The 15381-nt window shown below is 35.4% G+C and overlaps 2 protein-coding genes across 2 annotated transcripts in view; one reads left to right on the top strand and one right to left on the bottom strand.

Annotated features, from left to right (window-relative positions):
- LOC136036073 (cysteine--tRNA ligase, cytoplasmic-like) overlaps positions 1–15381 on the bottom strand; it is a gene marked incomplete in the record, with an annotated part of 157894 nt that overhangs the window by 56704 nt on the left and 85809 nt on the right.
- The window catches only part of LOC136036532 (cysteine--tRNA ligase, cytoplasmic-like), a 48517-nt gene that overhangs the window by 15933 nt on the left and 17203 nt on the right, over positions 1–15381 (top strand). The window contains exons 4-6 of the mRNA XM_065718836.1: positions 2079–2430; positions 5907–6148; positions 11120–11357. Coding sequence (XP_065574908.1) covers positions 2079–2430; positions 5907–6148; positions 11120–11357 — 832 coding nt within the window. The remainder of the gene's footprint in view (positions 1–2078; positions 2431–5906; positions 6149–11119; positions 11358–15381) is intronic.

The raw sequence follows: 15381 nt of genomic DNA, 5'->3' as shown, positions 1-15381 counted from the left end.
TCTGGTGATGGGGGCGGGGAGTTGGGAGGGGGAAACCTAAAACTTGGAAAACACTTAGAGTGGAGGGATCGGGATGAAACATGGTGGGAAAAATAAACACAAGTCCTAGATAGATGATTGACATAAACGGAACGGATCCGCTCTCTTTTGGGTAGTTGGGGGGGGGGGGCGGGGGGTTAATTCTGAAAAATTAGAAAAAATGAGGTATTTTTAACTTACGAACGGGTGATTGGATCTCCATGAAATTTGATTTTTAGAAGGATATCGCGGCTCAAAGCTCTTATTTTAAATCCTGACCGGATCTGGTGACATTGGGGGAAGTTTGGGGTGGGGAGACCTAAAATGATGGGAAACGCTTAGATTGGAGGGATTGGGATGAAACTTGGTTGGAAAAATAAGCAAAAGTCTTGCATACGTAATTTACATAATTGGAACGGATCCGCTCAATTGCGGGGGGAGGGGGTAATTCTGAAAAATAAGAAAAATAACGTATTTTTAACTTACGAAGGAGTGATCGGATCTTCATGAAACTTCATATTTAGAAGGACCTCGTAACTCCGATATCTTATTTTAAATCTCAACCGGATCAAACGTAATTGGGGGGGGGGCAGTTGGGGGGACCGGAAATCTTAGAAAATACTTAAAGCGGTGAGATCAGGATGAAACTGGATGGGAAGAATAGAAACCTGTCTAAGATACGTGACTGACATAACTGGACCGGATCTGCTCTCTTTGGTGGAATTGGGAGGGGGGAGGTAATTTTGAAAATTGAGGTATTTGTAACTTACGAAAGGGTAACCAGATCTTAATGAAATTTGATATTTAGAAGGATCTTGTGCTATAAAGTTCTAATTTCAAATTCCGACCAGATCCTGTGACATTCGGGGGAGTTGGAAGGGCGGATCCGCTCTCTTTGGGGTAGTGGGGGCGAGGGTTAATTCTGAAAGATTATAAAAATTAGGTATTTTTGACTTACGATTTAAGAAGGAAACATGTTTGAGAAGGAAGCATGAGCTCTTGGCTCTTGGCTCTTCCGACCTCGTACCATATGAGCTCTCGGCTCTTCCGACCTCGTTACAAGTGCCATATGAGCTCTTAGCTCTTGTTAGGCCATCTTTTTACTTTGAGAGATTTTCTGTGTATGTTGGAGTATTTTCAATTCAATATTCGTTGAATTACGTACTATTTCACCTATTTGACAATTGACGACTTTGCTTCTGTTCTTCTTCTTCTAAAAAAAAACAGCACCTGGAATCCACAATAGACTCCTTCCGGCTTCTAGCAGGTTTCTTCGGACTATTCGTATAATATTTCAAATAGTAAGAGAACCATGAGATATGTAAAAAGGCTTTTGTTTCCTTCAACATAAACACGATCTTTGTATTAAATCGTTTTTTTTCTGTTATACAATTGTGAAGGAATGTAAGAATTAGCAAATTATTTTCGCTGAGTGTTCATGTTCTCTATATTCAAAATAATTTGCCACGAATGTACTACCTTTTCTATGAGGAAAGCTAGCTAATTGTTTGCACATATGCGCTTTTAAATCACTGAAACAAAATGCAACGTTTACCAAGAACTTAAGACGGAACAAAATAAAGTTATGGTCGTGCTCAAAATTTAAGGGCATCCTTTAGCGAATTATTATACACTGGGTGTATATGAAGAGGAGCATTTACGTTTAGAAAGATTAGCCTTGGTTTAAACATCAGTTTTCTTGATGCTAAAAGAATTTAGTCAAATATACCAAAGAAGAGACTACATTCTTTGTGGGGCTATATTGCATCTAAAGTAGCGAAAGAAATAAAAACTAACTAAATATTTTAAACTTAAAGAAAAGAAGTAAAAGCATGATGAAAAAATGAACACAAAAAAAAATTGATCTTGATCAGAAATGTTAAAGCTCTCCAGAACTAAAAAAAGAGAAAAAATACCAGAAAAAGTAGAGAAATCCTGTCTCTTTGTGTCTTTTTTTATTTGATGTTTTTTGGTTTATTTTATTTGTGTGTTCTGTTTTTCTTTTATTTTTATTTTTTTATTTTAGACTTGACAAAATTGAAACTTCATTTTTTTTAAAGGTTTACCTCAAGCTAGCTAGAGATGTTCTTTCCAATTGGCTTGACACAATGGAAGGTGCCACTGTAAGTGATAAAAGTATATTTGCAAGCACTGCCAAACAATTTGAAGATGCATTTTTCAGAGATATGGAGTCTCTTAATGTACTGCCCCCTAATGTTGTGACAAGGGTATCTGAATATATCTCCCCTATAGTTGACTTTATCCAAAAAATCATTGACCAAGGTTATGGTTATGAATCCAACGGATCTGTGTATTTTGACGTTAATGAGTTTGATGGAAGTGATGGACATTTTTATGCAAAGTTAAGACCAGAGGCGTATGGAAATACTAAAGCTTTAGAAGAAGGAGAAGGTAAGCTGTAATATATTCGCTTCGAAAAAAAAGCTATTCAAAGAAATATAGTGACTGGGCCAAAAAAAGAAGGAATATTATTAGCTGTAGGTGACCTACACGGCTAAAACCCGTGCAGGGGTGGTGGTGTATTTGAAACCCACTTTAGGTGGGTTCAACTCAATTTAAATGGAGGGAAGAGGTTAAATCTGGACTTTCCATTGTGTATCAAAATTGGTTGAAACAGTTTTTTTTCAAATTATATGTATATATATATATATATATATATATATATATATATATATATATATATATATATATATATATATATATATATATATATTAATAAATAAATAGTATTGATTTAAACTCCATATTGTATATACGTGATTATTTTTCCAATCTGTTTTACTCTGAAATTGCTACAAGACTCCATATTAAAGAGTAATTGAAATTAGCCAAGATAGATAATTTTTCCTTTAAGTCTGAAAATATTCTATCAGCATTGCCTTTTCTCTTTTTTTTCTAGAGTTCGAATACTATTTTAGATTTTAGTTATCTTATTTTGATGTGTTTTTGATTCAATTATGTTTTTAAGCCTATTGTAAATTACTGCTTTGTTTCATTTGTTGAAGTATTTTTCTTTTGCTTGTCATAACTTGTCATAACCATTTTAAACTTTCTTTCATAATAGACTTAGATATTGGAATCAAGTCACCGTTTCTTATAGAGGTTATTATTAAATATTTAGTCACCTAAATGAGCATCTGAAATTGTCCTAGAGAAGTTCTTTTGGACAAGATCTAGTTTTTATGGCACTTGCCTGTTGGCCAAGTGCTATATAGTAATTGCAATTTCTATCAGTTTGTTGGTTTGTCTGTCTGTCCTGGTTTTGCTAGTTCGGGCACTTCCAGATACGCTAGGACGATGAAAGTTGGCAGGCGTATCAGGGACCGGACCGGATTAAATTAGAAATAGTCGTTTCCCCGATTCGACCATCGGGGGGTTAGTGGAGTTAATTTGAAAAATTAGAAAAAAAGGTCTTTTAACTTACGAATGGGTGATCGGATCTTGATGAAATTTGATATTTAGAAGGACCTCGTGTCTCAGAAATCTTATTTTAAATCCCGACCAGATCCACTGACTTTGGGGGGAGTTGGAGGGGGAAACCAGAAATCTGGGAAAACGCTTAGAGTGGAGAGATCGGTATGAAACTTGGTGGGAAGAATAAGCACAAGGCCTAGATACGTGATTGACCTAACTGGACCAGGATCTGCTCTCTTTGGGGAAGTGGGGGGTGGGGGATTTCCAGTGCTTTGGCAAGTTTGGTGCTTATGGACGTGCTAGGACGATGAAAATTGGCAGGTGTGTCAGAGACCTGCACAAATTGACTTGATAACAGTCGTTTCCCCGATTCGACCATCTTGGGGGGGGGCCAAAAGGAGGGGAAATCGTGAAAATTGAGGTATGTTTAGCTTACGAATTGGTAATCGGATCTTAATGAAACTTGATATATAGAAAGATCTCATGTCTCAGCTGCTCCATTTTCAATTCAGATTAGATTCAGGGACATTGGGCAGTGAAGGGGGAAACGGAAATCTTGGAAAACGCTTAGAGTGGAGAAATCGGGATGAAACTTGATGGGAAGAATAAGCACAAGTTCTAGATACGTGATTGACATAACCGGACTAGATCCGATCTCTTTGTAGTATTTGGGCGTATTTCTAGTGCTTTGGCGAGTTCGAGAATAAGCAGAAGTTCTAGATACGCGGTTGATATAACCGGACCAGATTCGATCTTTTTGGATGAGTTGGAAGGATTTCCAGTGCTTTGCCGAGTTCAGTGCTTCTTGACGTGCTAGGATGATGAAAATTGTTATATTTTAGGTTCCGATGTCGTCACAAGTGCCATATGAGCTTTTGGCTCTTGTTTTTGTCAGTGTTTCAAAGAGCACACGTTTCATAGCTATTGTGGAATGTGATAAATTTCTAGTTACCTGTTCATATCGAATTAATATGTTCAAAAAAATTAGCATAAGACTACAAGCCTACCTAAGCAAAGGACTCGTCTAATTTGCCTATATTCACAAGTGGATACAGCCAAAGATTTTAGGGCGTAGGAGGGGGAGAGGTGTCAGTGGATTTTCCCAGGTGTAGATCAAGTAATCTGCCAAAATGAGCATCTTTAGTTAATAAATTTCTGATGTTTATTGGAGAATTACCCATTTTTCTGTGCTTATTTTAATGGCATTTGCGGATACCAAACTAAAGCAGATTAATTTTAAATTTATCAACATTCTTCGAATAACTTCTTTCCTTCTGTGTGCTCTTTTCTTCTTTTTTCTAGTGGAAATTTAGGATTAGAAAACCTCTCCTTTAAAAGCACGGAAAGTTGTAGAATCTTTTATCCAGACTTCAAAAATTGAAAAAAACTCCAACTTTGGAATTATTCTCGATTTTTTGTGTGTTTCGATTGTTCAATCTATTTGTCTGTTTAACTAGACCTTAAGGATACTTATAAATTCAATTTATACAACAATACACAATATATATATATATATATATATATATATATATATATATATATATATATATATATATATATATATATATATATATATACAATAATATAGAATTATTATAATGTACATACTATAACATAATATAAAATAATATATAATATATAGTAATAAAGAGTAATAGAGTCTAGTTTTGTGGATCAATGATATTACGTTTTTTCTCAGAACTTGCATTTTTCTATGTATTAGTTAAAAAAATAAACTAAATTTACAAGATTAGAACAATAAACTAGATTAGAAAAAATAAACCAGGGTACTGTAGAGTACCCTTAAGTCACATAGTGATTCGAGATTCTCAAGATAACAAACGGTACTCTCTTTTTTTTATCTAAATACTTACAAAACGTAGTAAAAATTATATATAGCGAAAACTATACTTATGAAGCTTAGTGAAAAATATATTTATAAAAGTATATAGGCTAAAAGTATGTATATAAATCATAATTTTAGAATGATTCAGAAATCCAGATCAGATGGTCCAAAATTTTCCAACGGATCGGGAAATTCGTTGGACAATTGTAAGGAATCTTAGTGGTTTGAGCACGCTGTTACACTTTTTCATGTAAATTCCCGTCAGTTTTTTTTTTTCAAAATTAGTTTCTGTTCGTTTTTAGTTAATTTTAATCAGTTTAGAAAAATTAAAAGACTAATTTTTAATTAATTTTGTTCATTTTTGATTGCAAAAAGTTTAAAGTTTTTCAAAATTCCCATCAAAATCAGTATTTCTATCAACATCAAAATTTCATCAAAGTATCAAAACTAATATCAAAGTAACAAAGTAAAAAAAAGGTATCAAAGTAATTAAGGTATCAAAGTAACAATAAGGAACTTGCATAACTTTCAGTCCTCACCCCGTTTGTCTAAACTTTTAAGGCTTTGTTTTTTAAATGTGCAGCCTTGACTATGTGCTCCTTTATAGGAGACTTAAGCATATCCAAAGAAAGACTAGGCGAGAAACGTTCACCAAACGATTTTGCTTTATGGAAAGTAAGTAAGCCAGGCGAACCTTCTTGGGAATCTCCATGGGGAATGGGGCGGCCAGGATGGCATATTGAGTGCAGCGTTATGGCATCGGACATCCTCGGGGAGTCCATCGATATTCATGCTGGTGGGGAAGATTTACAGTTTCCACATCATGATAATGAGTTGGCTCAATCAGAGGTTAGTCTGTCTTTTTAAGAAATATTTTGAGCAATTGATTTAGCTCATATATCTGTCTTTCTTCCGTGATGTAGTATTTGGAGTCAATATTTAACTATTTTCAGCTTCAAATGATTATTTTTTATTAATTCTTTACATTGTATCTTCTTTTCCTCTTTTCGATTTTTTTTTATCGATTTTTCTAAATGAACTGTTAATATACGACTTTCAATTTAAAAAAATGTCAAATTACCAAACATAAAAGAAAGAACCTTTTAAATTACTTGTTATTAAAAGTGATATTATCTTCCTATAGCTTCTATGTCCTCCTGACAGTAGATATTTCTGTACAATTTCAGGGTTTTACAAAAGTCAAGATTCAACTCCATGCAATAGTACTTGGCGGCTTTCAGAAGCTGCAATAGAGTTAAGGGATAGGTTGATCCCCGTAAGGATTAGGTATGTTTCTTTTCACCTGAATCGCCAGTAAAGAGAGCCGCTACTGCTGTCTTCATTCCAATTCTTGGCCCTCGGGCTATATGAGGAGTGAGAGAAACTTTGAATATACACATGTGGATCAAAAGTTAGGAATGGCCAAATTGTAAGGACATTGATTTCGTGTTTTGGAACTCGTGATACCGACCTGGGTTTTCGACAGAACACCTTAAATTAGGTATGCTTTCCTCAGACCATAATGCCTTTCCTCAGACCATAATGTCGTTGACCAACAAATAAACGTTCAAATGGGGATAAATCCATTTATTTATGTAGGGAGAACAGATGCAATAGTCTAGATATTTTGATCACATATGCAGCGACCGTCATCACTGTATTTGTGATCCACACGCGTATATTCAAAGTTTCTCTCACTCCTCATATTGCCTGAGGGCCAATTGGATTTATCCTGTCTAAATAAATGGATCTATTCCCATTTGAACGTTTATTTGTTCGTCATAGAAAGGCATTGTGATCTGAGAAAAGCATACCTAATTTAAGGTGTTCCGTCGAAAACGGAACGTTTGGACGTTTATTTGACCTGATTTTAAGGTCTTTGTCCCTCCTCTTTTCATAATTAGGCAATGAAGCTCGTTCCCCTGCGCAAACTATCACTTAGTTTGTGCTTACGTCCTGGAAAACTTCTCTGTGAAACGCGACATTTTCGTTACCTTATAGCCTTTTCGGTATTTATAAGTTTTACTGAACACACTGTTGTTCTTGATCAAAGTAAAATGGATTTCTCTGTCTGTATTCGGAGATAATTAGCTTAGTCTCAGTTAGTTAAAGTACTATGCAGGTATATTTTATTTAAACGTTTAATATGTAGAGGTGGTTGGGTTAGGTATTTAATGTAATGCATTCTCGGCGGCCTACTTTCCATCATTCTGTGTTGTAATTTCCATAATTTTGTTACTAAAGTATTATATTTTCGTCATCACTTGTGGTCGCTGAAGAAGTGGAGAGACGGGATGAAACTTGGTGGGAAGAATAAGCACAAGTCCAAGACACGTGACTAACATAACTGGACCGGATCCGCTCTTTCTGGGGGAGTTGGGGGGGGGGTATTTGGAAAAATTAGAAAAAATGAAGTATTTGTAACTTACGAACGGGTAATCATATCTTAATGAAATTTAATATTTTGAAGGATCTTGTGCTTCAGAGCTTTATTTTAAATCCCGACCATATCTGGTGACATTGGGGGTAGTTGGTGGGGTAAACCGGAAACTGAAAACTGAGGTATGTTTATCTTACGAATGTGTGATTGGATCTTAGTGAAACTTGATATATAGAAAGTTCTTATGTCTCAGATACTCTATTTTCAATTTGAATCGGATCTGGGGACATAGGGAGCTGGAGAGGGGAAACAGAAATCTTGGAAACTAGATATCTTGGAAAACGCTTAGAGTGAAGAGATCGGTATGAAACTTGATGGGAAGAATAAGCACAAGTTCCAGATACGTGATTGACATAATTGGAACGGATCCGCTCTCTTCGGGGGAGTTGGGGGATTTCCAGTGCTTTGGTGAGTTTGGTGCTTCTGGACGTGCTAGGACCATGAAAATTGGTAGGCGTGTCAGGGTCCTGCACAAATTGGCTTGATAACAGTCGTTTTCCCGATTCGACGATCGGGGGGGGGGGCTGGAGGAAGAGGAAAAATTTAAAGAATGAGGTATTCTTAACTTACGAATGAGTGATCAGATCTTGATGAAATTTCATATTTAGAAGGACCTCGTGTCTCAGAGCTCTTATTTTAAATCCCGACCGTACCCGGTGATATTGTGGGAGTTGGAAGGGGAAATGAGAAATCTTGGAAAACGCTTAGAGTGGAGAGATCGGAATGAAACTTGGTGGGAAGAGTAAGCGCAAGTCCTTGATACATGATTGACATAACTGGACTGAATCTGCTCTCTTGGGGGGAGTTGGGGGGGTGGGATTGGGGGAAGTAGGAGGGGGAAACCGGAAATCTTGTAAAACGCTTAAAGTGGAGAGATCGGGATGAAACTTGTGGGATAGAATAAGAAAATGTCATAGATACGTGATTGACGTAACCGAATTGGATCCACTCTCTTTGGGGGAGTTAGGGGGGCCAGTGCTTTGGTAAGGTCGGTGCTTCTGGACGTGCTAGGATACGGAAAATGGGTTGGCTTGTCCGGGGCCTGCACAAATTGACTTGATAAAGTTGGTTTCCCCGATTCGACCATCTGAGAGGCTGAAGGGAGAGAAAAAATAGAATAGAAGAGGTATTTTTAACTTACGAGTGGGTAATCAGGTCTTAATGAATTTTGATATTTAGAAGGACCTCAAGTCTCAGAGGTTTATTTTAAATCCCGACCGGCATTAAGCCTCTGATTTTCCTTTTAAATCAATCTATTGATTCTTAGAATTTTGCTAGAGTTCAAGCCATATGACCATTCGAAAATTAGATTGGACACAAATTTTTTCATTTCTTAAGAGGCAGCCTGTCTCTACGTGTATTGAATTTTTTTATTAGGGAAATTTAAACAATAATGTTAGAAAAACATCTTTTTATAAAGGCAAGGTCTTTCTATGTGCTTCTTTTTTTTTATTGGTCTCTTAAAAATTGTGACAAAAATTTATTTTGGACACTGTTTTTCCCTTTAAAAACCAAAATAAACTAAATTATATGGATTTTTAGAAGCATGAAGGGCTAAAGTAGATCAAAATAATCATCATTGCCGTTAGTGTTTTCGATATTGTAAAAAACCTTGTTTATGATAACCTAACAAAGACATATTCAATACATGATTATTTTTTTCATCACAATAAATGGTCGATTAGTTTGTTCCATCCGAAATGAAGCAGTATACATGCTGTGGTACCAGACATACCTTTTGGGGGTTCGTTTTGTGTTGGCTGTTGTTTCCATGGTTATGCTGGTGTTGAATAATAATACCATGTAATTTTGGGTGGTGGTTGAAGGAGAGAATCGTTTTTTTTAGCATTTTACAGACTTAGCATTCTGTCTCACCTTTGAACGATCGTTTCTTTTATGATTTTATGCTTGTGATTCGATCACCTCTTTCCTTCGTCTAATAAAGTGGCTATTCATTTTATTTAAATTTTCCTTTGCGGGGTTCGTAAGGTTATGGGTTCTTTTTTTTGCTATTATTATTGTTTTTAAGCATTGAAGACGGCTTAGCAGAGGTTCTGGCAAAGGTATCGACTCTTTCATTTTTCTTTTTCACTGATTGAGAATTACCCTCGTTGTTGTTGTGTCTTTTTGTTTCTTCCCTTTTTTGTCATCTCGTTAAATACGATCGATGCTATCTATGGCTTATAAATATTGAGAAGTATATTGACCATATTTGTTCACTGCAAAAAATTTTTGACCAGGAGTCAAACGGTTTTATCATTAGACAAGAAATTGAAAAACGCTTTAAATGAGTCGCCAAAAATGCATTGAGGGAAAAGTCAAAGCACAACTTGTAATAGCCACAAACTTCTGCTCGCAGCAGAGCTTGTCGAATGACAGGCATGATAAAAAAACGTAGCTCTTGGTTTTGTGAGTACCTGAAAAAAGATTTTCACATCTTCCAACAACATAAAATTCCATGTCCCCCCCCCTAGAAATATCCTGGAAGTTTCAACTCGATTCTCCAGCCGTGATACAACAGAGTAAATTAGTTCCTGACCATATTATGAAACCTGCTGTTTGTATAATGAGAAATGCTCGCTTGGTTTTAACCTTTCAAGTTTAATTTGGTACAGTTTTATCTCATTTTATTCATAAATGAATGAATAAGTACTTTGTTTTTATATTGGTATTCTAACAGAAAAAATCCTGAGGATACGTATCAAGTATTTTTTGAGAAAGGAGAGTTTTCAAATACATTTGATTTGGGTGAAAATATCAACTCTGGTCACCTCTTTTGTCCTGGTATGAAGAATAGCCAAAACACGTTCAATATCCACTTTTTGCTCGGTTGAATTTTGTCTTTTTTTTCGTTTATTATGTACTTCGAATTTTGCATGCATTTGTTTTTTTGCACTTTTACATTTTTAATTTCTTTTTTATCGATTTACGATACTGTATTCAGAATAACAGCAATTGAAGAGCCTGTTGAGCAGGGGTGGCTTTGGCCTCTCTTGCGCCTGGGCAAAAAAAATGAATTACCCTCCCCCCGGGGGGCTCCATCAACATTTTTAGGCCAAATAAAAAAATTATTTATGAACAAAGTTATTTTCAGTTTATTAATTAACTAATAAGTTATTTTTTAAGTATTTTTCAATTAATTATTTGAATTATTGTTATTTATTCTAATTTAATTATTGTTATTTGATTTTTTTTATTGATTTAGATTTATTAACTGCACCCTCTATTTAGTTTTACTTTAAGTAAATTTCAAAGTCCCAAAAAGATCACAACCGTTCAATTGTTTATTTGAAATTTTGCGTCCCTACAATTTCTTTGCCCAGGGCAACTCCCGCCCTAAAACCGCCTCTGCTTCTGAGTTTTTTTCTTCTTTTTTATAGGCTTGTTTTGGTAACGACAATTGGGTTCGTTATTTTCTCCACACTGGTCATTTGACGATTGCTGGCTGTAAAATGTCAAAATCACTGAAGAACTTCATAACCATCGGCGAGGCCTTACAGAAGCATAGTGCTAGGCAGCTCCGGTTTCTGTATTTACTGCACCACTGGAGAGATGGCTTGGACTACTCAGAGAACACAATGAACAAAGCTATGACCACTGAACGGAAATTCAAGGCAAGTATCAAACAGTTCGTGGTAACAAACTGTAGTAAGGAGTGACCCGGCGCAATAGTAACCAAAACTCTAAAAAATGGAACTTTGATACCAATAGCTACATCAAAAGAATCGCATTTTAATGCTGATTTTAAATATTTAAGTTTCATCAAGTTGAGTCCTACCCATCAAAAGTTAAGAGCCTGAGAAAATAGGAGGTAACACTCCTAAAAGTCATAGAATTTTAACGAAAATTACACCATCAGATTCAGTGTATGAGAGAACCCTACTGTAGAAGTTTCAAGCTCCTATCTACAAAAATGTGGAATTTTGTATTTTTTGCCAGAAGGCAGATCACAGGTGCGTGTTTATTTGTTTGTTTTTTTCCCCAGGGGTAATCGTATCGACCCAGTTGTCCTAGAATGTTACGAGAGGGCTCATTCTAACGGAAATGAAAAGTTCTAGTGCCCTTTTTAAGTGACCAAAAAATTGGAGGGCACCTAGGCCCCCTCCCACGTTAATTATTTTCCCAAAGTCAACGGATCAAAATTCTGAGATAGACATTTTATTCAGCGTAGTCTAAAAACCTTATAACTGTGTCTTTGGGGACGACTTACTCCCCCACAGTCTTCTTGGGAGGGGGTAAAAGTTACAAACTTTGACCAGGGCTTACATATAGTAATGGTTATTGGAAAGTGTACAGGCATTTTCAGGAGGATTTTTTGGTTGGGGGAGGGGTTGAGAAGAGGGGGATATGCTGAGGGAACTTTACATCGAGGAATTTGTCATGGGGGAAGAAAATTTCCATGAAGGGAGCGCAGGATTTACTAGCATTATTTAAAAAAAAAAAAAAACAGTGAAAAAATAAATATGAATAAGTTTTTTTCAGCTGGAAGTAAGGACCAGCATTAAAACTTAAAAGGAACAGAAATTATTACCCATATGAGGGGCTAACCTCCTCATAATACCTCGCTCTTTACGCTAAAGTATTTTTAGTAATTTCAAGCATCTATTCTACGGTTTTTGTGATTCAGGGGTCATTCTTAATGAATTGGGACAAAATTTAAGCTTTAGTGTAAAGAGCGAGGTACTGAGGAGGGGGCGAACCCCCTCATATATGTAATAAAAACATGAGAATACAAAAGTTCTTTACGTAAGCTAATTTATAAGTTACGTATATCTTTTACTAATAAAAAGATTCGTAAAAATTAAAAGTTCTAGTTGCCTTTTTAATTAACCAAAAAATTGGAGGGCAACTAGGTTTCCTCCCCCGCTCTTTTTTTCTCAAAATCATTCGATAAAAATTCTGAGAAAGCCATTTAGCCAAAAAAAAATATATATACAAATTTCGTTTATTTATTCCTCTGCGGAGACCCCCCAAAAAAATGTGCATTGATTCAAAAACGTTCAGAAATTAAATAAAAAAACCAGTTTTTTTTAACTGAAAGCAAGGAGCGACGTTGAAACTTAAAACGAACAGAAATTACTTCGTATATGAAAGGGGCTGCTTCCTCATCAACGCCCCGCTCTTTATGCTAATGTTTTTACTGTTATAAAAAGAAGAGTTGAGAGAAAGAGTCAAACTTTAGCGTAAAGAGCGGGGCGTTGATGAGGAAGCAGCCCCTCTCATATACGAAGGAACTTCTGTTCGTTTTAAGTTTTAATGTCGCTCCTTACTTTCATGAAAAAAAAAACTTGTTTTTTATTTAATTCTTGTTAAGAACTTCCCAAATACGAAATGTGAACTCAATACTTAGATTCTCAGTAATAGTTGTTGCAAGGGTTTGTGGTACTTGGCAAATCCCCTACCGCTAAGTTGCTCGTTCATTGACGCATTGTAGAACCGATTGTTTTCGTTAGTTTCTTTCAGCTTACCGTAAGATAAGACAAAGAGAAGGGACAGAATAGAGGAAAAATATAATTTGGACTATATGTTTACACAATAGGGGGGAGGAAATAAAGTATTTGGACAGTTTGAAGTAAGAAAACAATTCTTACTTCATAATATGAAGAATAATTGTACCTAACACATTAGGCATGCAAACCTGCTATACTTCATCCCCCCTCCCCCTACTTTGAAAATATATAGCCCAAATTTGTTTCTAAAGTATTATATTTTTATCTTACGTGGGTATGTTTCATTAGGATTGAGCGTCAGAGAAACATATTAGAAGAATATTGGATAGGGTGTATATAATACAAGTACCGGGTATGCTTCTGAACAAACTGTGTGAAAATTGAAATCAGCCCCTCCCCCCGTTAGTTGCGATATCCCACATAATGATATACTGAGGGGTACCTATTATGACTTATCTTTAATACCGCTTATCGTTGAATTTTGTCTTTAATGTTTACTTAGGCGCTAGGTTGTTTGGAAACACGACTTAATTAAAATTAATTAATTAAACTTAATTAAAATTAAGAAGAAAGAATTGAGTAGGGAACATTATCTGTCAATCAGGGCTCATTTGAAAGACTCCACTCCTTAAGATGGGTTTTCCACTTTCATTTACAAAATATAGGAAAAACTGAAAACCAAGTTGAAGTGTTTTTCTTTAAAAAAAATTAAATTTCGAAAATTTTTGTTTATTATTCAGTTCATTTATATTAAACGTAAATATGATACAACAGCTGAAAAGTGAATGAAACTAAAAAAGGCTCTGCTGAAAAAAATATAAAAAAATGGAATATATTCATTCAAGGAAATACTAGTACATGCAGGGTAGCTATTTTATTTTTATCCTGGGAGAAGGGGAGTTAGGGGATTTCACCCTCTCCCCCGCGCGAAATTTTTTTTCCGATTCGTAGAAACGTACAAAGATGAATATAAACAAATTTTGATGCGTTTTTAAAATAATTTTTGTACCCCCTCCCCTTTCTGAAAAAAAAATCCTTTTGTAACAGATCCTGATAAAATCCTTTTGTCAGATTCTTGTTAGCTAGTGTATTTTCTTTCCATTCTTCAATTAATAAAATTCATTTTTTAAAAACTTATCTTGACTACAGACTGACGTTGAATTCTGACAGTTTCTATTTTTTCGTTTTTATTGTTTTATTTATTTTTTTTGTTGGTTTATATTTCTTTTTTATCTACGGTATGACCCTCACTGTCACCAAACTTTTTGCTGGTTTTCTCACAAAAGAAGGCGAAAATTAACAGAACATTAAAATTATGCGAGGTTTAAAAGAAAACAAAAAAAAATTGGCCGCCTCGAGGGATAGTGTTACTTTTATTTGCTAAAATATGTTGCTAAGTTGCAAATGTAAGGCACCATACCTTGCAACAGAAATTTGGTTAAAATATTAAGTTACCTGAAACTAAATTTAAATAAATAGCATTCTCAAACTATGGCTACTGTTAGAAATAGATGCTAATTTTTCTTGCATTGTCAATGTAGAGGTGTTTTTGGGGAAAAAGTACTAAACATAGAATAACTATGAGTCACGCGTACACTGAGTGTCATTTGTCCTATTTATTTCAGCTTCCGAATGACCTTCTACAGTAATCATTTCATTGTAGATTGATCTAGTTTACGTATCGCGTGTTTATTTCAAACTCTCATTATTTTATTAATGGATCATTCCTCACCTGTCCGGTTTAGCCAGCAATTACTTGTTATAATCAGAACTTTCTACTGTGTAAAGTTCCTTATTTCCTCTTTCATTTCTTAAAGTACCAAGAACAGGGGAAACCAAATCTGATGGATTGATGAAAAAATGTCAAGAAACACCAAACGCTTGATGGGGGTAGTGATTTTGTCGACAATAGATCCAATTTTGAGTGTTGTAAGTTACACATACTCTTTGGTTACCCGTTTACCCTGGTACTATTTTACCTAGTGTGCCCTAATGTAAACTATGCGCACCCTGGATATCAATATGCCCGATTTATTTTAGTAATAGCCTAGGGTAGTGTGCTAAAATTATTTGGGGAATTCTTTGCTGGGCATTGAAACTTGGTACTGTGGCAAGTTCCTTTTTTCCACTTTCATTTTATCAAGTACCAAAGACAGGGGAAACAAAATCTGATGGCTTTGTTTTGGTGGAAA

The sequence above is a fragment of the Artemia franciscana genome, chromosome 15 (assembly GCF_032884065.1).
Source record: "Artemia franciscana chromosome 15, ASM3288406v1, whole genome shotgun sequence".
In the NCBI taxonomy this organism is placed as follows: Eukaryota; Metazoa; Arthropoda; class Branchiopoda; order Anostraca; family Artemiidae; genus Artemia; species Artemia franciscana.
This window is presented reverse-complemented; position numbering and strand designations above follow the sequence as displayed.